A 24,458-nucleotide genomic window follows, 5' to 3' on the forward strand; every position below is an offset into this window, starting at 1 on the left:
TTTAAATATTATATTAATATTAACTTAGGAAAATTCTCAAATACTCTTAGGTAACATTAGCTGCAGCGCGGAGTTGACAGTGCAGGGCGCGGTGAATCAATTGTTGAAAGATCCAGAAAAACCGAAACTCCAAACAGAATCGAAGCAGTCCGAGGTGAGCGCCGGTGGTTCCGCGATGTTGGATCTGCAGGTGAAGGGTTATCCCAAGCCGGACATCAAGTGGACCAAGGATGGTCAGGAGATCATAGCCGGTGGTAGAATCAAGTATCTCTGGGAAGACGAGGAATCCTTGTCACTGGTGATTAAACAGGTCACCGCTAAAGATGCTGGCGTTTACACCATCACGGCGAAGAATGATCTCGGCGAGGATAGCACGCAGATCGAGCTGATCGTGAAGTCCGCGCCGAAGATCACGAAGAAGCAGTCAGATATGATAATTCTCATCGAAGAGACGGGCACGATGACCGTGCAAGTGGAGGCCACCCCGGCGCCGGAAGTGACCTGGTACAAGGACGGTCAGTTGATCGAAGAGAGCGATCGTATCAAGATTATCAAGGAAGGCAGCGATACGTACAAGCTTGTGATCAAGAACGCCAAACTGACCGACGCCGGTTCATACTCGATTGTCGCGCGAAATGAGATCAATCAGACGACCGAGATCTGGAAAGTCGGCATCAGATGCCCGCCAAAGATTAAGAAGGGATTGGGCGAGCCACGAGTAATCAATGAAGGCGATACATTGAATCTCTTGATCGAGGTGGAGTCCGATGGGGAACCAACAGTCAATTGGTACAAGGACGGGCAGCTTTTGACGGCGAACGATCGCACAAAGATGACGAAAAACGGGAATAATTATATACTCACAGTTAGCGGTGCAAAGGTGGAAGACGCGGCGATTTACAAGGCCGAGGTGGTGAACAAGCATGGAACAATTTCAGACGAGACGAGAGTCAGGGTACATAATTTAATCCTTTCATCTAAAGTTGACAATTTGAAATAATCTTGTATATCCTGCTCAAAACATATCTAAAATTTATTTGGAATTTAGCAAATTAATAGCAAATTCTGCAATCATGTAATTCTAATGTCTTTCGCGATATTGTCGCAGGTACGCGGTATACCGAGGTTCAAGACGAAACTATGCGACATCAGTGCGAACGAGGGCGAATTGAACATTGAATTCGTGGTTGAAGTCGAGGGCTTCCCAAAACCAAGCGTGCATTGGTTTCTAGGCGACGTTGAAATCACGGAGAAGCGCACTGAGTACACTCGCGTGGAAGAGGGCGACAATTATAAGCTCGTCATCAAGGAGGTGAAGACCGAGTTGAAGGGCCGTTATACCTGCAAGGTGCAGAACGAGTACGGCGAGAACTCGAGCAGTTCCAACTTGACAGTGAATACTCGGCCGAAACTTTTGAAGAAATTGGCGGACCAGAGGTTGAAGGAGGGCGAAACGCTGAAGTTGACACTCGAGGTGTCCGGCACGCCGGATCCGGAAGTCAAGTGGTACAAGGACGGCGAGGAGGTGACAGCGGACGCCAGAATCAAGATTACCAGGGACAGCCAGCGCAACGAGAGCTACGATTTAACGGTGACGTTGCTGAAGGGCAGTGACGGTGGCTTGTACGAGGTGCGGGCGGAGAACGAGCTGGGTTACGTCACCAGCAAGAGCAAAGTCATCGTGTTGAGTAAGTTTCCGAGCCTCTTCATTTTCTTTCCTAACTCTGGAACTCGACTCCATTCAACGCGAGCCTAAGTCTGGCTACAAGTTTATTGTATCACGAATTGTCAAATTTGGTATAATAATAACGAAATGATATTAACGCGATATATATACATATATATGATGGCAAAATGATCAATTTGCAAAATAGCAATATTTCTTCTGAAGTGAGAGATCATATTTGATATTACAATCGAGTTCCAGAGTTAAACACGGGGATAATTTTGGTAGAGTTAAGAAAATTTTACAACAAAGATTATCGTGATATTTGCTGGAACGGTGGTCAGTAATAATAAACAGCTAGCATACATTTCTATAATTTTTGAAAAATCGCAGCGGTAAAAGTCGTCGTGTTTCGACAGCGTTCAGTAAGTACTAAATGTATAAATAAAGCCGTATGATTCTCATTTCATTCTCCCAATGTGATATCTTGGGAGTATTTTAAATGGCCTTTAACGACGAGGTCTTCAATCGACACATTTTTTTCATAGTTTTTGTAGCTGTGTAAAAGATCCTGTGTGTAGAAAGAATTCTCCTGATTTCCTTAAACGAAAGGGAGGAACATCATTTTCGACGCGTCACATTATTGACGTTGACGCAAAATGTGTTCTTTGTTTTTTCTTCCTGTATTCTTATTAGTCCACTTGTAGATGATTATAAAATCGGTTTCATGTTGGCTCCAAAATTCTTCCGATCTTTTGTTGCTAATTCTTTTGAATCTCCAAGTGTCATAACATATATGTTGATATATCGCGTCTTGAAACACGTCATCACATCAAAGACTCGAAAAAATGTACTTCCGTAGCTGAGACGGAAGATGAGAAGGTCGAAAAGATAGAGCCTCCGAAAGAGAAAGCCGAGGAGGTGAAGGTGGAGGAAACACGGACGAAGAAATTGGTGAAGGAACAATTGCCGCAGGATGAGACTCTGCGCGCCGAAGAATCGGAACCGGAAGGTAATCATATGTGCGCTAAATTGGCTAACTTGGCTAGCTAAATTAGACTGCGTAGGAGTGAGAAACGCAGAGTTTTGACTTTGCTGCATTTGGAACGCAATGACGCTTTGACAATTACAGCATCCGTGACGTCACACGCTTCGATAAGGGTTTCATTACACGCTATAGGAAAAACCTTTTTATTCTAGAACCAAAGTATCTTCTAGATAATTAATATTAAAGAATACTGCATGCGCTAAAGAGCCAAATTAGGTTTTTGTGACATTTTTTGCAATATCTAGAATTTTGAAATTTTGTTTGATTTTTCTTTTTTACGTGTATTTTCATGTGTTGATGATTAGAAACACATAGTGTCACCGACCGTTTTTTAAAAGTTTTTTAAGCGTTTTTTTAAGTGTTATTTAAGTGCATAATAACGATTTTAGAAAATTAAGTAGAAAATTAGGTCGTGTGATACGCGCACCGTAATTTATCATGCACAAATACGCACGCACGCACGCTACGTAACTTATTAGCAATATCGAGAAGGTATCTGGTTAAGAGTCATTTAGCGGTAGAAACAATATCTGATAAATTTAGGTCGCGTCAAACTGGAGAAACAAAACATCCAAGTAATTCAAGGGGACAATGAAACAATCACGATCTCTGTGGCCTCTACAACATCACACGAAGCTATACTTACAGGTAACTTTACGTATTCCACACATTATCATATACCTACGGATTATCCAATCGACATAAAAGTTTAAAAGATGTGTTTTAGGACCCTGCAAAGTCTTTTAGACATTTGTGTCATTTGGATACTCCGTATAACTAACAATCGCACAAACAAATAGAGAACACGAAACCTCCTGAAAACTGAGTATGCTCAGACTTAAAGATCGTTTTGCTTCAAAATTTTTCATCATCGTCTACTTTCAACGTAGACGATCGTATTTATATCTGACTCATAACATCGTGATTTAAGCAATAAACGTGCGATTTATGAAAACAGTTCTATGATCGCAACTCTCTAGTAACAGTATGAAGAGATCATTTCTAAAGATACGGAAGATACGCGCAATTGTACGTGGGATGCTGGTAGTCGAAGGTATTAGATCAGGTCGTTCGCAGGTCGTCCCGGTGAAAGTCACACGATCAGCAAGATGACGGCGACCAAGGTCGAGTGTCGGGAATTCGGTGTCGAATCGGGACCTCGTGTTGAAGAAGTCGCCTCTTACGCTTACACTGTGCAAGAAGAGAATTCCAAGCCGCAAAAAGGCGTGTTGATCGAGGAATTTTCAGAAACTGAGGAAAAGAAGTCAAATTTGGGTGCCAATCGCGGATTCGTCACGATTGTCTCCGTTTCCGACGACGAGTCGACCTTGAAGGCATTATCGCGAGACGTCAGCACGGAGGACGTGCAATCGGCCGATCAACTCCCGGAGGATCAAAAAACGACGAACGGCATTCTCGATGAGCTCTCCTTCAACGGCACGCCAGAAGAGAAAACCTTAGAAGACATTAAGTTACATAGAATCTCCAGGATCGCAGAGACCATCGCCGAGGAGCAATCCTTGGAAGAGCCGTTGTCGGCGGCGCTGTCGGATCGAACTCTGAAGCGAGAAAGTTTGGACGTGAAGACGATAAACTTGCCCAGTCAAAGCTCTACGATTAGCGACGCGAGTCCAGTGAAAAAGGTCGCGGAGCAAACTTTAGATTCACCAAGCTCAGCCGTCGAGTTATCGAAAGAAACGGCGAAACTTGAGAAGACAAAAACCTCGACGTTGTCGAACGAAACGTTGTCAAGACAGAGTTCTCAGAAGGCGCAGCTCGATGACGACGACGACGAGGAAGTCGACGAGGAGATGAAGAACCTTTTAGCTCGTGTTAAACGGCAACGTAGCGTATTAGACGAAATCCTCGATAAAGAATCGGGCAGAGAGTCAGGTACGACCGCGAGGTTCCATCGGTAGCTTCAGCAGCTAACTCTAATCTCTAAGCACTACGACACGTCGAGACATATATTGTTGCATCACCTCTACTTATGGCTGACAGATCTATCTCGCTAATTCTATCACCCTTTCCTCTTTCTCGCATGTGTGACGCTCTCATAATTTCATTCGCGTGGAAACATAAAATATCTATTGACAGTTCATTGATGGGAAATTATATTAAAATGATAGGTATACTTGTAATTTTTTTTAAATCCCATCTGCTCTTTCTTTTTTGATATTCTTAATATAATTTTATTTATAATAATATTTATAATATATATTTTATTTTTAATATAAGATTAATTATGTTATATTAATTAATACATTATTTATGCTTCCATGCGCAATATTAACTATCTGTATCCTTGGAATTTCGATTTTTATAGCGATTACTCTTCGCCAACTTAAAAGAAATATCAAGGTAAGATTGCAGCTTTTATTCTAAAATACGATAATCAATTTTATAATCTTCACTATGCGGTTTTCTGAGCACCTATTTAATCAAGAGCTTCTAGGTAAGTATACTAAGAACGTAATACCTAAAGCACAAATGATAAACGGGCAAACGTATCAGTAGTTTGCATTTAAACTTATATTTTTATGTATTAATTAGAAAAAAAAGACTATACTTTTATCTTCGTTAATATATATTATATACCACATAAATTTAAGTAAATTAATTTAGATAATATTCTCACTATCACAAGTTTTAAGTAGTTTATTTTAATCGTTTAAAGTTAATCAAATGTTTGAAAATCGAAATTAATTGATACAAAAAAGATACAATGTAACGAAATAAATTAAATTAGAATATCACATATATATTTTGATAAATTAAAATATATATCTTAATAGCGTTTTCTGCAGAAAAAAAGATTTGATTGCATAACAACATTCTTTGGCTGACTATACTCTGATGCATTCTATTATTACCAATTTACTATTGATAGGAGGAAGGGTTTGTTTAAACCAGGCATGCTTCCATGCAAAATCAACGTTTCGATATGTATAACGATTCACTATTCGCATCTCATTCCTCACAGCCCCGCCTCACGTCGTGAGCACAGATCTCACCGATCGAACGATCTTCGAGACACAGAGTACGAAGTTCGTGGTGAAAGCCACTGGTTTACCAAGACCAGACGTGAAGTGGCTCAAAGACGGTAAAGCTCTTCGATCCGGGGACCGAGTGAGGATCGCAACTTCCGGGGAATCGTACGAGATGGATCTTAGCAAGGCCACCCTCGAGGACGAGGGTCTTTACATGTGCGTTCTGACGAACAAATTGGGCGAGGAAGTCGTGGAAGGCTACCTAACAATCGAAACCGTCGACGAGCTGCGGAAACCGAGATTTATCGAGCCTCTCAACGATGTTGACGTCGCTCTCGAAGCTAACGGCGAATTTAAAGCCGTCTGTACGGCCGATCCGGTCCCGGACATCTCATGGTATATATTTACAGTATAGATTCTAAGAAATTTTCAGTAAAAATAGGATTTTATTTAAGCAAAAAGATATTTAAAATGCGTAAAAATGTGTTAAAATATAGTGTGAAATAATAGAAGAATTATCTTTTTTCTTATTGTTTCAATCTATAAGTCTATTCTCTCTTAAAAAATATATTTATATGTATAATTAGATTTCATTAATTAAACTGAAAAATGTTATTTTGTACGCGTATGTGTTTTTTCAGGTATAGCAATGGTCACGAAATTCCGCCTGATGATTCTAGAATTAAGTGGACCATTACTAACGGACCGGCAGCGGATAAATTGACAGAAAGTAAAGTCACATTGAAAATACCGAAGTGTACTAAAGAAGATACCGGAGAATATACTTTAAAGTTAAAGAATAAATGGGGTGAAGCCGAGAGTAGCGTAAGTATCTAGAATATAGAGTAGAATATAGAGTGTAATAAAACCGAAAAATATAGAAGACTATATTCAATAATTAATGAGATTTTTGCTTCTTTAGGCATTCTTGAGTCTTCTGTTGCAACCAGAAATCGATAGCTTTAGAGATCACACTGAGTCGGTTGACGAGCGAGTTGAATGGCAAGCTATTATCAAAGGAAATCCGAAACCCGATATTAAATGGATAAAGAACGGCACGGAGCTGCAAAAGAACGAACATTATGATATGGAAGAAGATAAGAGAAATTGTAAATACAAACTCATTATTAAAAAGCTCAGTCTAGAAGATGAAGGCTTCTATACCGTTGTGGCAAAGAATTATTTGGGTGAAGCAAGCGCTCAAGCTACTCTCACGCCTCACAGTAAGTAAATCTTACTCTCAGCCAAATATAACACACACATGCAAGTGACGAGATATTTTATAGACATTTCTGTTTGAATGGATTAAAGAAGTTTAGAATAAAAACACACTTGTATTTTCCGCAGCCGAAGCTCCAGTCTTTCTGAAGGATCTGTCAAAGATGCAATGCAGCGATCGCGAGGACGTCGAGCTGAAGATTCGCGCGACCGGCATTCCGAGGCCGAGCGTGGAATGGTTGAAGAACGGTGAGACCATCGAGGAGGACGAAAGGTATCAGGTGACGACTCACGTGGACGGCATAGTGGACAGCACTCTCTCCATCAAAACCTTCTCTGCAAAAGATGCCGGAACAATAACGTGTAAAGCGAGTAACGTTGCCGGAAGCGTACAAACCAGCTGCGATCTGTCTATGACGTTGACCGCGCCTTCGTTCGGTAAGGCGTTACCGAGATCGGCGGAGGTCGACGAGGGCGAACCTCTGGAATTGAAGGCCAAGGTGGATGGCAGTCCGATACCCAACGTCGCCTGGTTCAAGGACGGTGAGAAAATCACGCCGGACGATCATGTGAAGATCAGTACCTTGCCGGACGGCACCACGAAGCTAACGATTGACACGGTGAAGCCCACCGATTGCGGCGCCTACAAGCTCGTCGTTTCGAACCCCAGCGGCGAGAATTCTTCGCTCTGTGCTGTCGCTGTTACGCGTGAGTATATTTTATTTTCTTTTTAATAAATTGTCGATTGTATGTTTATCGTACAATTACCATCTTAATACAATAATACAAGGCAATCTGCGTTTGTTACAGCCGAACGAAGGAGACCGTCGTTCACGAAGCCATTGGAAGATACAAAGGCCGTGGTTGGGCAACCGTTGAAATTGGAAGCTCAAGTCTTAGCATTCCCGAATCCGCAAGTGCAATGGTTCAAAGATGGAATACCATTGAGACATACAAAAGAAATAAACTTTGTCAACAAACCGAATGGTCTTATCGGATTGAAGATCGATTATGTGCGTCCGGAGGATGCAGGGACCTATTCGCTGACTGTATCCAACGCGCTCGGTGAGATCACGGGTACGGCTAAGGTAGAAGTGGAAGAAAGAGAAAAGAGACCAGAATTCGTCGCGAGTCTTCAACCGCAAACCGTCGTCGAAGGTTTCCCGGTGAAAATGGAGGTGAAGACTATAGGAAAACCGACTCCCGAACTCAAGTGGCTACGAAATGATGAAGAAGTCAGTATAATAATGTTGCGCTAATTTTATTATAATATACTCTGGACATATTTTAAATCAATATTTACTTTTCAAAAAAATGATTAAATGTACTTTCAGATCGTTCCAGACAACAAGCATGTAAAGATCATTAGTCAACCGGACGGCAGTCAAGCTTTGATTCTCGACAAGGCAACGCCGGAAGACGTCGGCGAGTACCAGGTGGTAGCCGGCAATACAGAAGGCACTGCATCCTGCAAAGCTAAACTGGACGTTGCTGGCAAGGTGAGACCGGACACGCCGGAGGAGAAACCGACATTTACCAGCCCTATGCGCGATGTATCTATCGAAGAAGGCCAGCCATTAAAACTAGACGTGTCGTTTGTCGGCAATCCGATCCCCGACGTGAGCTGGACGAAAGATGGAGAGCCGGTCGTACCGTCCGAACGCGTGACGATGAGTTGCGACGGGAGGAAGGTCGGTCTGCAAATCGATCCGTGCAAGCCCAAAGACGCGGGCGTCTACGGCTGCCGGATAAGTAATCCACTGGGCGAAGACACCACCAGCGCGAACGCCATCGTTCGCAAGATCTACCAATCGCCGACCTTCACACAGAGGTTCACGGATCTACAGCAGCTGCCCACGTTCGACGCCAAGTTTCCGGCCCGCGTCACCGGTATACCGCAGCCGGAGGTCACCTGGTACTTCAACGACAAGCCGATCCTGAAGGACAACGACAAGTACAAGATAAAGCGCGACGGTGATGCCTGCTGCCTGTACGTGAAAGACTGCGCGTATGATGACTCGGGACGGTACAGGTGCAAAGCCGTTAATAAGGGCGGCGAGGCGGAATGCGCGGCGAATCTGGCTGTAGTCGATAAAATGTAAGTTTTGACAAAAGAGAAAGGAGAAATATTCAAATTACCCTATGTATTTTAACATATGTAATTTCAGCCAAAAAATGCAGAAGGTTGAACCGCCGACATTCCTGAAGAGAATCGGCGACTGCGAGGTCTACAGAGGCATGCCGGCCAAGTTCACCGCGTGCGTCACGGGATACCCGGAACCCGACTTCGAGTGGTATCGCAATGGCGACCGAATTTGGCCCACTGATCGCATTAGGATGGACCAGGAGGGTAGCCTGTTGCGGCTCACGATAGTCAACGTGGACGAGCTGGATGCCGGAAAATATGTGCTGAAGATATCCAATCCTCACGGTGAGGATTCGTGCAGCGCCGAAATGGTTTACGAATGTAAGTAAATGAGAGTTTTATCTTCGTAGATATGCGTTGCGAAATATTTAAATCGCTTTTACATTGCACTTCGATATATTTTTCAACTCCAGCTTTGGAGCCACGCGCGAAAAGACCACTTGCTGATCAATACGCGGACTACGATAAATACCGGAAGTCTGGCCTTCCGCTGCCGCTGGCGGACCGTCCGATCATCAGCCGCATGATGGATCGGCATCTCACCCTCTCGTGGAAGCCGTCCATCCCCATCGGCCCGCGAGTGCCCGTGACCTATTTAGTGGAGATGTGCGAACTCCCGGATGGCGACTGGTTCACCGCTCGCAGCGGTATTCGCAGCTGCGTCTGCGACATTCGCAATCTCGAGCCGTTCCGCGACTACAAGTTTCGCATCCGCGTGGAGAACAAATACGGCATAAGCGATCCGTCGCCGTTCGCGCAAACGTATCGCGCCAAACTGGAGCCGGAGCCGCCCAAGTTCTTCCCGTACCTACCGCCTGGCATCGACTTTCGTCCCGAGACCAGTCCCTACTTCCCGAAAGACTTCGACATTGAGCGACCGCCGCACGACGGCTACGCCCAGGCGCCTAGATTCTTGCGTCAGGAGTACGACACTCAGTACGGCGTGAAGAACCACAATTGCAATCTCTTCTGGTTCGTCTACGGCTATCCTAAGCCAAAAATGACGTATTACTTCAACGATCAATTGATCGAGTCGGGCGGTCGATACGATCAGAGCTACACTAGAAACGGCCAGGCAACTCTGTTCATCAACAGAATGCTCGAGAGGGACGAAGGTGTCTACGAGGCTGTCGCTACGAACGAACACGGCGAGGCCAGGCAGAAAGTTATCTTAAAGATTGCCGAGTACCCCACGTTTATCGAGAGACCCGACGAGACCATTGTAATGCTGAGAAGAACCGGTCAATTGACCGCTCGCGTAACTGGCGTACCTTATCCGGAACTCAAGTGGTACAAGGACTGGAAACCTATAGCTTCATCTTCCAGAATTAGAGTATGTTTCTGTTTTATGTTCTTATACGACATCCTGCAGAGTAGTGAAATGTCTTATTTTAATTAAATGAAATTTGCTTGTAATCAAAAACTTTAATTAAAGATATTTTAATTAAGAAGATACCTTTTTTCAATCAGATTCAGTTCACCGAACCTGATATCACGACCATCATCGTCAACGACGCCATCGTGAAGGACGAAGGTCTTTACTCGATCAGCGCGGGTAACGTGGCCGGCTCGATATCCTGCTCGGTGATGTTACACGTGGAGGAGAACGAGCACGAATACGGATACAGGACGTACAGGAAGAAAATGGACGTGAAACCGCGCGACAAGCCGTTCGACGACTTGTATGATCTGGGTGACGAGCTTGGCCGCGGCACTCAGGGTGTAACTTATCACGCGGTTGAACGAAGTACCGGAAGGAATTACGCTTCTAAGATCATGCATGGACGCGGTGATCTCAAGCCGTTCATGTATAACGAGATGGAAGCGATGAACAACTTGCATCATCGCAAATTACTGCGATTGCACGATGCCTTCGATACGAACGATTCAGTCACGCTGGTCATGGAGTTGTATCCTTGATTATTTTATTTTGCCTTATATATATATAGTATTAGTCATGGTAATTGAGATGTTGGATTAATTACATAAGATACTTTTTTTCAACATTATTATTAATTATTCTGATTATAAATCTCTAAAAGTATTTGTTTAATATATTATTCGAAAATAACACGAATTCAATCAGCAAACGATCCTTAACGATGATAATTTAGAGCGGCCGGTGGCGAATTAGTGGACAACCTCACGAGACAAGAACACTATACCGAGATAGATATCGCTCGTTATATACGCCAATTGCTATGGGGATTGGAATATATGCATGGAAATTATTACGCGCATCTCGGTCTGACAGTGAGTTATTTAAAAATCACTTTTTTAAAGATAAAAATTTTGAATAATTAGTAATTTATGCAATATCATTTTATACCACTTAAAAACAAATATAAAATTCGAGATTTAAATATAACAGATAGGGCTCTTTTTTTTTAATATTTCTCTTTCATGATAAAACTCTATCTTTCCTTTAATTCAATATGTTTAATTCAATACGTTTTCTCGCAGCTCGGCGATCTACTAATCTCTCACGCCGGAGGAGATGACCTGAAGATCGGAGATTTCGGACTCGCCCGTAGAATTTCGCACGCAAGGCTGATGACCTTGGCGTACGGCATGCCGGAATATGTCGCACCGGAAGTAACTAATAACGAGGGTGTCAGCTACGCCGCGGACATGTGGTCCGTTGGCATAATTACCTACATTTTGCTGTCGGGTATTTCGCCGTTCAGAGGTGCGAACGATAGAGAGACGCTGAGGAAGATCAGAGAAGGCAAGTGGGACTTCGACGACCGATGGAAAAATATCTCGAATGAAGCGCAGGACTTTATTCGCAGCCTGTTGGTGTACAACGTCGACAAAAGGATGGACGTTAGGGCCGCTTTGGCTCATCCGTGGTTCAATTACATTGATAGCTCACCTCCAGAACCTTATAGAATACCTTCCGAAAACTTGAAGAACTATTATAAACTTTATCGGTAAGTAGATTATGACCTTTTAACGCACTTAAAACACAAAAATTAATTTTTCATAAATAATCTAAGACGGATTGGATGTATAAAACAGTGTTTTCTTCAAGTAGAATAGAATTTTTTAGATAAAAAAATAATTATATGTGTCGTAAAATATAGATTTGTAAAAAATTTTCTACAAGTAATAAATTTCGTAAAACCGATGTTTTTATTGCAGAATTAATGTAATTTATCATTAAAAATGTCTGATTACAAATAAAGTATATTTTTATAGGGATTGGTACAGCAACGCTTCGTGCCGCACGTGGTATCGCAGAAGCAAGCTGGAGACAGCGTTTGACGATCCATCGCGAATGATATATCCACCCGGACATAAATTCACGCCCGAACCCGACAGGACTCACAGCCCGTTGAAGAAACGTTCGCCTAGGACATGGGAAAATCAAATACCATCCAGAGAACCGATCGACACGGAAATCGGAATAATCACGAGCGAAAGCCAGTAAGTAAACGCCGTAAAAGAAAATATGTCCGATTTGATTTTAAAACTGTCATAGAAATTCTATGATTTATGATTTTATTTTAATATTAAATTGCGAATAACATATCTAAATTCATACAAGTCTTATAGAATCATATAATTAAACTTTACGTAAATCTTAATGCAATGTATTTTATTTTATGTAACAAAATTCATGCAATTCTTTCATCTTTTATTTTTATTTTTATTTTACAGTTATCAGAATGGTCCAGACACATATCTTCTTCAACTGCGGGACACCGATTTCCCTGTACGACTACGTGAATACATGAAAGTCGCATGCAATCGTAGTCCCGGATTCTCGCGTTCTATTACGGAAGATAATGGCTTTGATTGGAGAGTAAGCGTACAGCTATAAAGAACTGTTTTAAATTAAAAAAAAAATGTTAGCTTAAACCCTAATGGAAAAATGTCTCATCAGAATTTTTTATATTATTTATCAGAATTTAATTCTATGAAAATTTTGGGATTTTTTCAGTATTTTTCAGATTTTTTAATACAAATTGGTACGTTTTTCAGAAAAATTCAGACAAAATAATGATGAAATATTTCAGATTTTTCCCGTCAATACACTTTTGTAGAAATCTGAATAAATATGAGAAAATCCACGCAATTTACCAGAAATTAATAATTACTAAAATATGAGAAGTTCTTATAAAATTTCTGAGAAAATATGAGAATTTTTCACGAAGGAAGACTATTTACATGCTATTACTATTTTGTTATCAGGCACCCATCATACGGGAACGTCGTCGATTCACGGATGTTATGGACGAGGAGATCGACGACGAGAGGAGGGCACGCATCAATCGGTACGGATCGGCGGACACGTTTACGCTTAGACGTTTGAAGAACGAACTGGGCACTCGGTTAGATAGTTATGCCGAAGCTGAGGCGATGATCGAATCAAAGAAGGAAGGCCAGCCTCCATTCTTCCGCGAGAAGCCGCAGATCTGCCCGATCGAGGAGGGAAAACCGGCGCATCTCACCTGTCTGGCAGTAGGAAACCCTAAACCACTGATACAGTGGTTCAAGAACGATATGGTCATCCAAGAGAACAACAGGATCAAGGTGACGGAGGACTCCGACGGGAGATCCATACTCAGTTTTAATCCTACAAAGGAGCATGATATTGGGATTTATAAAGTCGTGGCAAGAAACCCGATAGGACAGACGATTGTCAGAACCAGGGTGTTGCAGGCAACGGTTTCTTGCGGCCCGGACTCTCCAGAGGTACGATAATTAAGCGACTAATCAATTTTGAAGTGGCGATCAATTTATATACAAATGGTATTTCTATTTTCGTGTTGTAATTACCTTCAACTTCCCAGGCTTCCGATGTTTCGGATACCGAAGTACTCCTACGATGGAAACAGCCGAAGTACGACGGCAACTCGCCAGTGTTATGCTACAATCTACAGTACAAGGAGGGTGATTCGATCGCCTGGATAGACGTTGCCTCCAATATTGATCACGAATTCTTTCTGGTGCGCGACCTAAAACAAGACACGAGTTACAACTTTCGTCTGGCAGCGCGCAACCGTATCGGTTGGAGCGAGAAGGGCATCCCGTCGAAGTTGATCAAAACGCGAATGCCGGGTTGCCCGAAGGTACAAATCACGCGGGCGATGAGGCATCTCCAGGAGCTGACCGAGGCCGGCCAGGAGATTGTCCTGGAAGAGGACAAGCCGCACATCGATTATTCCATAGAAGAGAATCCGATCGAATGGTCGGTGGAGCCGCAGCTGTCCACCAAGTATAGCTTCATCTCCGAGTTATCGCGCGGACAATTCTCCGCGGTGGTGAAAGGTGTGGACAAGAGCACGGATTGCGTCATCATCGCCAAGATCCTGGAATTGAACGCCGAGACGGAGAAGCAAGTGAACCAGGAATACGAAGTATTACGTTCGCTGCGACACGAGCGGATAGCGATGTTGGAGGCTGCCTACAAGGCATCCGGCTCCCCCGTGGCGGTATTCATCTTGGAGAAGCTTCAGGGCGCTGACATACTCACGTACTTCTCCAGTCGGCACGAGTACACGGAGAACTGCGTGGCGAATGCCGTTACGCAAATTCTCGACGGTTTACAGTACCTTCACTGGCGCGGATATTGTCACCTGGACATTCAGCCGGACAACATCGTGATGTCGTCCGTGCGATCGGTGCAGGTGAAATTGGTCGACATGGGATCAGCTCATAGGGTCAGCAAATTGGGCACGGCGGTGCCCAAGCACTTGGGCCATCCCGAATACAGATCGCCCGAGCTCTACAACGATGAACCCGTCTACCCGCAAACGGACATCTGGATGGTCGGTGTGTTGACCTACGTATTGCTGTCCGGAGTTTCCCCGTTCCGCGGTAAGGATGTGGACGAGACCAGGCAGAACATATCCTTCGTCAGATACAGATTCGAGTATCTCTACAAAGAGCTGAGTCAAGAAGCCACCAGATTTCTCATGTTGGTCTTTAAACGCGCGCCAAGGTTGGTAATAATTAACAAAAAAAAGTTTTCAAGATTAATATAAAGACTTATTGTAATCGAATAATTGTGATTATCGTAGATATTAAATGCGCAATATGAATAAGTTTTTTTTACATATGTTAAAAAAAATACATTAATTTTTTTCTTTAGCAAAAGACCAATACCAGAGGAGTGTCACGAACATCGGTGGCTATTACCGACTGATTTCATGATTAAAAAACGCGAGAGAGCTGTATTCTTAGGCAACAGACTGAAGGAATATAGTGAGGAATATCACCAAGAAAAGACAAAGATAGCTTCAGACAGTGACAGCCTGGCGAGCGAGAGTTTGTTGGGCTCCAAACAAAAACTCATCAGGTCAACCAGTATACAAGAAGAGCTGCTGACCACGTTCTAACGATGGAGAGCTGCAATTTTTTATTTATATTTATGTACACACACACACACACGCACATGCACACGTGCAAACGCGTATGGTCGTACCACTTCGCGTACATGCCTAGTTTATATCCGAACAGTGCAGAGGAACGACGCGAAACGAGAAATACAAGGAGAAAAATCATCTCTCTTTGGACTCTTTGTTTTCTTTTTTGTTATTATTTATTTGTTACAACTTGTAATTATAACGAAAAATCGTTGTCGACCGATCATCGATGTTTCGTCGACTTTTTCGTCGACAAATTTTCAGCTGTCCGTTAATTCGACGATAACAAATAAATGGTGATCTATACATGTTAATGAATCAAGATAAAAAAATACATGAAATAATAAATTGAAAAATTTTTTTGAAGTTTAATAAAAAATGTCGATCAAACATTGTACGAAAATTATAAATAAATACTTGACAAAATAGTGCGCATCCTTATAATTTCCAATTCTTATTAGCATGAAATACTTTTTACATATTCAGTATTTAAATGTTTTACACAAGAGGTATATAAATTATAATTATTTAAATATATTATTAAACATCCACTTTATTTACAATTGCTTGTTGGCATTACAATGTCTCATCAAGAGAAAAAAAAACATTGTACACGTGATGTGATTTTTATCTTCGAAACATATTTTAATTTATATTTCGTTTATACACATAATATAGGTCAATTAATATATATTAATGTAATTTTGTTACAACAGTCCAAGACTTTGATTGTATAAAACTGAAAGAACAGTCTATTTCAGGCAAAAAGACTAGCAAAATTAAATCGTGTTAAACCAAAGTCAACCTAAAGCACATTTGAGCAAGTTCTGTACTCACACACTAAAAAGAAGCACAAAACCAATTTAAAAAATGTAAAGAATTATTTGTTACTTAAAATATTACAATGTAAATCATCTTTTTGCATATTGCATTACATAATCTTTAACTTTATTTCGAAAAGACTCTTTATCCTTAATAAACAAATCTGCTGCATCTCTGTTTAAAGGATCATCAAAGTTTAGGAGATCCTAAAAGAGAAATACAAGTATATATAAAATACGTCCAGTATAACTGCACCAATCCAATAAATTATGCAGCCGAAAATGCTTATATACATACAGTGAAAAGAGAATTTAAACCCCATACGACGTCTTTCAGTTTGCGTGTTGGGGCCCATCCCATTCCATCAATGCTGCTTTGTCTTAAAATGGATAGACATACATCACCATCCTCACTTATGTTAGGATGCCATAATTTCGTTAAGCATTTTACTACTGGCGGCTAAAAAATACGATTTAGAACAATGGTCGGTGAATTCAGTTGCAATTTTCAGCCTGATTTTTATGTCGACGTATATTGCCCTATCTCCCTTCCCCTGTCATCCCTTCCCATCCCTTCTCTTCCCTTCCCTTACGATATTTTAACAATATATCTGTTCTTTTTAGCTGAACTTCTTGCACGGTACATCTTTCTTCTTTTTCTTTTCACGTTGGAAAGAAAAAGAGAAAAGATTAACCGTGCACAAAATTCAGCTAAAAAGAACAGGCCTATATTTAATGAGCTACTGGAAGCAATAGGCCTAGCTGTTTGTTTTAGCTGAACTTCTTGCAAAGTTTATCTTTTCTCATTTTCTTTCCAACGTGAAAAGAAAAACAGGAAAGATGAACTGTGCAAGAAGTTCAGTTAAAACAAACAGGCCTTAAGGTCAATCCAGACAAACTTGCATAACGCATAAATATAAGCATAAGAGAATTGATTGGTCCATATGCATGTGCATAAGGAAATAGACCAATCCGTTTCTTTATGCATATGGTTATGCACATATGCAAGTTTGTCTGGATTGATCTTTATGGCTGCGTTCAGCAGAGAAAGCTGCTTCGTAAAATTCGTGAATTTGATTAGTGTATAGCTTCGGCCAAAATTAAAAGCATACACCAATCAGATTCACAAATTTTACAACAGTTGCAAAGCAATTTTCTCTGCTGAGCGCAACCATTGTAATTAAAACATGCAACGCTCAACTGATTTAACATATAACTTTAAAATAATAATTATTTGTACAATTGACATAAAACGTAAAAATTATAGAATATAAGATTACCGCCATGTTGTACTCTTCACTTATATAAATTTGAAAATAGAAATGGCCACCAATCCAGTATCCCTCATCTGGTATAATTAGCAAGATAAATTCATAAAGACGATGTGGATCTTTGAATGTGACCTGACAAGTTACTGGCAACGTCTGCTCCATTTCCTGCACCTATAAGAAAAAATGATCCAGCACAAACATCTAAATTAGAACTCGTCTGACGCTACCGATGGATATCCAAGAAATATTATATTAAATTGACCTCTTTGATCAGTAATTTATCTCGTATCGAAACTCGCCTGTTGTAGCTCTTTGAATTCGCTATGTCATTATCCTTTTTGAGCTTTCCTCGTAAAGTAATCATATTAAGCTGCACTAAAAACTTTTATTCACAAAAAGATTAAGTTATTATCACTGACCATCTTTAAATCTGTTTGTAATAGCTAATATAACATTACATAAAATAACGTTATGTTAAAGTCTTAAATTACTTTAAGCGGAATATAAAGTAGAATTTGCATTAAAAAACAAAATGTAACCAACGACATTAGCAAATTTGTAACAGAAAAGAACGCCAAAAGATGGACGCAAATTACAAAAATTTCAACGTTCATGAAATGAAAAGTCTTGATATACGTCACAATCGAATTAAAAACATATTATGATATAACAAATATGCGATTATTATCATTTGTAAAGGAGTCGTTAGGTTAGAAAAATAACGCATGCATTTATCCGATAACGCGATGTACCTTTCGTTGCCGAATTTAATTAGCCTCGTTTCCGTATCACCTGAATCCTGTACATTAGAGTGTCTGTAAAGGAGGCTTTTTCATCTCTGTTTATTTTCAATTTATTCGATTGCGCAATGTAAATCTCTGAGAAAAATCACAAGTCTCGATATTACTCTCTCGGCGCTCGGCGCGTCATGAATCGTAAATGTCTTATCACATGAGGCACAAAGTTTCAAGTCGTATTCGCCATGTGCGTATCCATCGTTAGTTTCCAAGGAAATATCGACAGAATTCTATTTTTCAAGTGTTTTAATCTAAATGTTATTAAAATTTCGTAAGTAAAATTTTCAAAATCTAAACTGTAAAGATAAAATCGGAAGTAATTAAATTCGGAAAGTCACATTTATGGCTTCTGCACACGGACCGTAAAGCCCGGTGTCCACGATGCAAGAACTGTGTCCAAGTTTCGGTTTAACCCAATAAAACTGCTACTTTTCTGTAAGAGCTGCAAGTTGATTGGCTTAAATCGAAACTTGGACACAGTTCTTGCATCGTGGACACCGGGCTTAAGCCTTGTATACACGATGCTAGAACTGTGTCCGAGCCAATAAAACTGCTACTTTTCTGTAAGAGCTGCAAGTTGATTGGCTTAAGCCCGGTGTCCACGATGCAAGAACTGTGTCCAAGTTTCGATTTAAGCCAATCAACTTGCAGCTCTTACAGAAAAGTAGCAATTTCATTGGCTTAAACCTAAACTTGGACACAGTTCTTGCATCGTGGACACCGGGCTTTAAACCAAAACTCGGACCGATTTCTAGCATCGTGTATACAAGGCTGTAGAAACGCTTGTCACGCGGCAACAAGCGACGCGTTAGCCAATCAACTTCCGGTTCTTACGGAAAAGTGGCACGTCGATTGGCTACCTGAGCATAGTACTTAGACAAGGGAGCGGGGAGTATAATGCTAAAGCCCGGTGTCCACGATGCAAGAACTGTGTCCAAGTTTCGATTTAAGCCAATCAACTTACAGCTCTTACAGAAAAGTAGCAGTTTCATTGGCTTAAACCGAAACTTGGACACAGTTCTTGCATTGTGGACACCGGGCTTAAGCCAATGAAACTGCTACTTTTCTGTAAGAGCTGCAAGTTGATTGGCTTAAATCGAAACTTGGACACAGTTCTTGCATCGTGGACAGTGTGGACACCGGGCTTAAGACTCCATAGACGCGGAAACGCCGTGCGGTAGAGTGCGTTGACCAATCAGAAGGATGCCGCAAGTCGCCTGCGGCAAATTGTGATGGTCAACGCACTCTGCCGCATTCCGTGTCAACGCACTCTGGTTGACCAATAGAGAGGTGCATTGGCGTTTCCGTGGTCTATGGGATGTCTTAGCATCACTGCGGGAAGAAGATCAGTGTACTAGGTTATCAATGAGATAATAGGTCTGTTCTTTTCAGTTGAATTTTGCACCGTTCATCTTCTCTCTTTTTTTCCCTCACGTCGGAAAGAAAAAGAGGAAAGATGAACGGTGCAAGAGGTTCAGCTAAGAAGAACAGATCTAATATCAAAGTTTACAAACAAGATTATCTCGTCTGGAAAATGTCAATACAGTTTGAGAGATTCCTTGTGCGTACTTGATTTAAGTAACGATAATCTCGAAGTATCATTCATCAAAGCTCAATTAAGATAGGAAAAGGGATTAAACTTAACGTTTATATCTTATAAGACAGTTAAAAATGAGTCGCTATTTACAACCGTTGGAAGATATTCTGAGAGACGTTCTACCGAAACTCGAGGAACCTGTATTGTTTCAAAATATGTTACAAAATTCGGATGGTTCCTATGAATGGAAATTACTTCAGTGGAACCTAGAGGAATTGGTCGAAAAGTTTGGCGATAAGAAGTTGCCATTTCGAGTTGGGAATCATAACAAGCGTACGGTAAGTTGTAACGATAATAACGTCTGCATACACATTCTTTTAATAACTTTATTGACTAATAATTTTATTAATAGTTTTACTCGATTCTCGTTTCCATTAGTGTAATCTTCAGCATCATCATTGGTGCTTGAGTCCTCCTGCGAAGCCTGTTCAATTAACGCTGCAAGAATTTATTGATTTACAAGAAACAAAGCAGAACAATACATGGCATTACTGTGATTACAAGCATATAAAGGAGTGGCTCAGCGACAACGTGGAAATTGTAGAGTCCTTCAATTGGCTCAAGTTTGGAATTGACAAGGAACTTGGGAAAAATGGAATGCATTCCACTATTTGGGTCGGAAGCAAAGGTTCTCACACTGATTGCCATTGGGATACCTATGGTTACAATTTAGTGGCACAAGTATACGGCAGGTTTGTATAAAAAATATATTGTATTCTTCAGTTATTTGTCTTAGTAACTGTTTATATATTACGCCTATTCTCTATTCACAGAAAACAATGGTTGCTTTATCCACCTAGCGCTCCTCTGATACCAGTTAGACTTCCTTACGAGGAGTCAACCGTATACAGCAGATTTAATATTTATTGTCTGAGCGAAGAGGAAAAGGATTGGTTGTTAGAAATACCAGACAAACCGAAATTAATAACTCTAGAACCTGGAGATGTTTTATTTGTGCCTAATGGGTGGTGGCATTACGTGGAATCTTTAGATCAAGTCAATGTCAGCGTTAATATATGGGGAAAACTGAAAACAGATAGTAGAGCACGAGTCGAGGAAGCTCTGGTTAAATTGATAATAGCCAAGATGGGAGACTATAATCAGTTTCCGAATAAGATAACTACATATTATACAACAGAAGTAATTCCTTCTAAGAATATCAATATTGTTAATTAAATATACACAGGATTTGCTTAATTTATAATCTTACTATCTCAATAGGTCGAATGCGCTGTTCTTGAACTCACACAAGAAATGGAGGAGGAGAAGAAAGCGGAACCGGTCCCAAAAATACCTGCAAAAAGACCTAAACCTAAACTACAGACCGCAACAGAATTAGCTGAGGAATATCCGTATTACGTTAAGTTGTTACCTGATGTTGAGAAACATAAATTTAAAGAATTTATTGAAGAAAGACGGAAAAGAGACAAGGAGAAGTATCCGTCGGAAGAAACAAGCGCATCTGGAGATTATATACCTAATCCTCAGTATGATTCATTCTTTGAATCTCTTGTCAATGCCTTATGTCATCCAGAGGTTATTGGTAAAGCAGCAAAAGTATTGTTAGAAAGACATTATTAATATAATCTGCAAGGATTGAATTTCTATCTCTATTATATAAATGTGAATTGTATGTGAAATAATATCAATCTTTTCTATTGTTATTGGTATCATATAATCAGATATGCCAACGGTCAGTGTCATGTCGGCATTTTATAATTACATGACATTTGCAGAAAATTAGCTGTAAATTTTTAACTATTTTCACGAGAATACACATGTATATTTAATTTTAACTAAATTGCTGAAATTGCTTATTGATAAAGCAGCGAAAGTATTGTTAGAAAGACATTAATATAATCTGTAATTAAATTTCTATAAATTTAATTATATAAATAAATTTATATAAGTTTATATAAATTTATGTATATAATTTATATACGTGACATTGTGTATGTGAAACAATACCAATCTTTTTTATTACTGGTATGTGTACCTCTAAGAATTATAGATATGTCAACGGTCAGTCGTGCTGATATTTTATAGGAAATTTACAGAAAATTTAGCCATGAATCTGACCACTTTAAATAGAATACGCATGCATATATTGTAATGAAATTTAGTGTGAATAAAATATGCATTCTCTTCCTCCCGAATTATATTTGTGTCAACTCGTATTAATCTCATATTTCTTTACTCATAATTTTTTACACGACTTTTCTATCTCTCGACTCTCCGTTTTTCTATATAAGCAATATTTTTAAAGGCCGTCCTGCTTGTACCGAATGTCATTGCGATTAAATGCATTTTGGATTTTGCATTTTCTTAGTTATAAATTAAATATTAGTTTTTATCTTAGATTTTAACTAACATTCGCTAGAAACAAGTCAACCTATAGAGGCCCTCCACCGCCCCCGCCGATTCCGATCGGCGGTTCTCTTTTATTTACAATACGTTTTTTTCACATTTCTATAATTTATTTTATTTCTCTTACAATTTACTTTACAATGTAATAATTATAATGTACAACATTATAAAAGAGTTATTACAATATACATAATTTAATTACATGATGTACATACACAATTTATACATGATACACATATATAATATAACATAATAATTACGTAATATTTACAGTAAAATGCAATATAATACAATTATCTATAAAAATTGGTATTATTTAAAATAAAAATTGATATTTATTATTAAATACTAATTTTTAATATAAAAATTAGTATTTAAATACTAATTCTTAATATAAAAATTAGTAATATTTAATATACATTTGTGCTGTTAATATTAAAAATATAATAATAAACATAATTAATTAATTAATTATATAAGTAGAAAGGGCTGTAAGGGTCACAACGGGGATCCAGGTGCGTTTAAATATAAATGTGATTTATTCCTCGATTTACAAAAATCCAAACGTTTCGGCTCCTGTCCGAGCCATTCTCAGTGGTATATAATATTAACCCTTAAACTACACACTACCTATTTGAGACATAAACTACACCCTGGGTCATTTTGACCCAGCGCTACTTTGCGTAATTACCACAAACGGGGAATCGATTCTTTTTGGCTGAAATTAAAAGGGTGCATTCTTGCAACACTCAAAATGAATGTGAGATTGTTTGTGAAGGGTTATTAATAAAGCTTTATGGTTCAAAAATTCAAAATATGGTTTATAAACCAAAAAATTGCTATTTTTTTACGAAATATTCAATAACTTTCTAAATTTTCAATATTTTTACGTGAAAATTTAACTGCATATTCTCTGGATTATATACTTTAAGGTAAAAATACGCGCGAAAGCTATCATTTCAAAAAAGGTATTTATTTGGAAAACCGAAAGCAATATAAATCGGTAGCACATTCGCTTCAAGATTCGTTAATGAACGATTCGTTTTCGATGGATAGGGCATGGAAACAATTCGAACTATAGTAAATAGACAAAACAATGTTAAAAAATATTAATCATACTATTATATAAAACCCGACTGTTTGTCTGTCCGTCTGTCTGTCCGCGAACTACTCATTCGTTAGTGGACCAAATTTTTACCAAAAGTATATGAAATAGGGGTAGAATTTTCCGGGAAGTGCAATGATGTGATTAATTTTTCGTTACCGATTTTTTTGGAAACCGGTTCCGAAATTTGCCCTAGATTTGTACGACATCTATGTATAATTCAGTGTTATTATTGATTACATCGCAGTCAAACCGAATAATAAGAAAATAAGGCAAAGAGAATGATCTGTCCAGAGCGATCTGTAAGACGAGATCCCATCGACACGACGCACAACGAAAAACTGATTCGGTAAACGCACGCAGATAAATGTCTTATAACAAACTTGAAAACGTGTAGGTCATAAAGTAATAAATAATATACGGTGGTCGACGATAAATACAAAGGTATATAGTCAGGGATGTCTAAAGTCAAATTTTGTACAAATAAATATAAAACGTCGGTCAACAGATAAAAAAATACCGGCCTTAAAGAATTATATAAAATAGAAATAGAGAAGACTGAAGAATATAACAAAATTAAAAATAGACCGATATCTTAAAATTTACAGAAGTTAAAGCTATTACAGAAATTTTTCTAAAAATTAGGGACCTTTGATCGCGTATAAAGCTGAATCTAATCAACCAAATCTTAAAGAATTATATATGAAATAGGGGTATAAAAGACTGAAAAATATAATAAAATTAGAAATAGATCGATATCTCCAAATTTGCGGAAATTAAAGCATAAACAAACATTTCTGAAAAAATTCAAAATTTTATTAAAAAAGAACCCCTTGATTATTAGCAATTTTTATTAATTCTATTATATTCTTCAGTTTTTTCTACCCCTATTTCATATATAATTCGTTAAGATTTGGTTGATTAGTTCTGGACTTATAGAAATTTCGGTAAATTTGGCACATACACACACATATATACACACATCATACATACAGACATTTTTTTAAATTGCAATTTTTCGACGTTTTAGAACATTCTGAACACATTCAGAAAAACAA

At 39.4% G+C, this 24,458-nt stretch overlaps 3 protein-coding genes across 8 annotated transcripts in view; 2 read left to right on the forward strand and 1 right to left on the reverse strand.

The window, feature by feature from the left end:
• Positions 1-15,870, forward strand: part of Obsc (Obscurin) — a 35,939-nt gene extending 20,069 nt beyond the window's left edge. For 3 of the 5 annotated variants that reach the window (XM_071788843.1, XM_071788845.1, XM_071788844.1), the window contains 21 exons: positions 51-955; positions 1,109-1,688; positions 2,529-2,678; positions 3,258-3,362; positions 3,792-4,607; positions 5,698-6,100; positions 6,346-6,529; positions 6,627-6,927; positions 7,052-7,630; positions 7,733-8,157; positions 8,257-9,020; positions 9,091-9,389; positions 9,482-10,401; positions 10,539-10,978; positions 11,183-11,321; positions 11,532-12,001; positions 12,270-12,497; positions 12,732-12,876; positions 13,266-13,769; positions 13,868-15,018; positions 15,169-15,870. In XM_071788843.1, the coding sequence (XP_071644944.1) occupies positions 51-955; positions 1,109-1,688; positions 2,529-2,678; positions 3,258-3,362; positions 3,792-4,607; positions 5,698-6,100; positions 6,346-6,529; positions 6,627-6,927; positions 7,052-7,630; positions 7,733-8,157; positions 8,257-9,020; positions 9,091-9,389; positions 9,482-10,401; positions 10,539-10,978; positions 11,183-11,321; positions 11,532-12,001; positions 12,270-12,497; positions 12,732-12,876; positions 13,266-13,769; positions 13,868-15,018; positions 15,169-15,415 (9,755 nt within the window). In that variant the 3' untranslated portion in view covers positions 15,416-15,870. The remainder of the gene's footprint in view (positions 1-50; positions 956-1,108; positions 1,689-2,528; positions 2,679-3,257; positions 3,363-3,791; positions 4,608-5,697; positions 6,101-6,345; positions 6,530-6,626; positions 6,928-7,051; positions 7,631-7,732; positions 8,158-8,256; positions 9,021-9,090; positions 9,390-9,481; positions 10,402-10,538; positions 10,979-11,182; positions 11,322-11,531; positions 12,002-12,269; positions 12,498-12,731; positions 12,877-13,265; positions 13,770-13,867; positions 15,019-15,168) is intronic. The other 2 variants (XM_071788846.1, XM_071788847.1) reach the window with 2 other exon arrangements.
• Positions 15,871-15,975: 105 nt separating this feature from the next.
• On the reverse strand, positions 15,976-18,472 carry LOC139819487 (NEDD8-conjugating enzyme UBE2F). Its single transcript, XM_071788850.1, has 5 exons — positions 18,287-18,472; positions 17,797-17,916; positions 17,544-17,705; positions 16,562-16,723; positions 15,976-16,470 (listed from the first exon to the last, which is right to left on the reverse strand). Exons 2-5 carry the CDS (start codon positions 17,896-17,898, stop codon positions 16,354-16,356), a joined length of 543 nt encoding a protein of 180 aa, XP_071644951.1. The 5' UTR covers positions 17,899-17,916; positions 18,287-18,472; the 3' UTR covers positions 15,976-16,353.
• A 1,287-nt stretch (positions 18,473-19,759) lies between these two features.
• Positions 19,760-22,084, forward strand: Hspbap1 (HSPB1 associated protein 1). 2 transcript variants are annotated; one of them, XM_071787834.1, is made up of 5 exons: positions 19,760-19,892; positions 19,993-20,206; positions 20,307-20,620; positions 20,702-21,068; positions 21,150-22,084. In XM_071787834.1, the coding sequence occupies exons 2-5, from the start codon at positions 20,003-20,005 to the stop codon at positions 21,507-21,509; spliced, it is 1,245 nt and encodes a 414-aa protein (XP_071643935.1). In that variant the 5' UTR covers positions 19,760-19,892; positions 19,993-20,002; the 3' UTR covers positions 21,510-22,084. The 2 variants fall into 2 exon arrangements, with proteins under 2 accessions (XP_071643935.1, XP_071643934.1); XM_071787833.1 differs by having other exon boundaries at positions 19,778-20,206.
• Positions 22,085-24,458: the final 2,374 nt, after the last annotated feature.

This window comes from Temnothorax longispinosus, chromosome 9 (assembly GCF_030848805.1).
Source record: "Temnothorax longispinosus isolate EJ_2023e chromosome 9, Tlon_JGU_v1, whole genome shotgun sequence".
Classification (NCBI taxonomy): Eukaryota; Metazoa; Arthropoda; class Insecta; order Hymenoptera; family Formicidae; genus Temnothorax; species Temnothorax longispinosus.

Excerpts from the sequence above, each read along its gene's own strand:
- LOC139819487 (XM_071788850.1), bottom strand. The coding sequence starts at position 17,898 with ATGATTACTTTACGAGGAAAGCTCAAAAAGGATAATGACATAGCGAAT. Across the intron at positions 16,724-17,543 it reads GTGAAGAGTACAACATGGCG|CCGCCAGTAGTAAAATGCTT; the intron begins GTAATCTTATAT and ends CGTATTTTTTAG. Across the intron at positions 16,471-16,561 it reads GTTTAAATTCTCTTTTCACT|GATCTCCTAAACTTTGATGA; the intron begins GTATGTATATAA and ends TTTCTCTTTTAG.
- Hspbap1 (XM_071787834.1), top strand. The coding sequence starts at position 20,003 with ATGAGTCGCTATTTACAACCGTTGGAAGATATTCTGAGAGACGTTCTA. Across the intron at positions 20,207-20,306 it reads GGAATCATAACAAGCGTACG|TGTAATCTTCAGCATCATCA; the intron begins GTAAGTTGTAAC and ends CGTTTCCATTAG. Across the intron at positions 20,621-20,701 it reads GTGGCACAAGTATACGGCAG|AAAACAATGGTTGCTTTATC; the intron begins GTTTGTATAAAA and ends CTCTATTCACAG.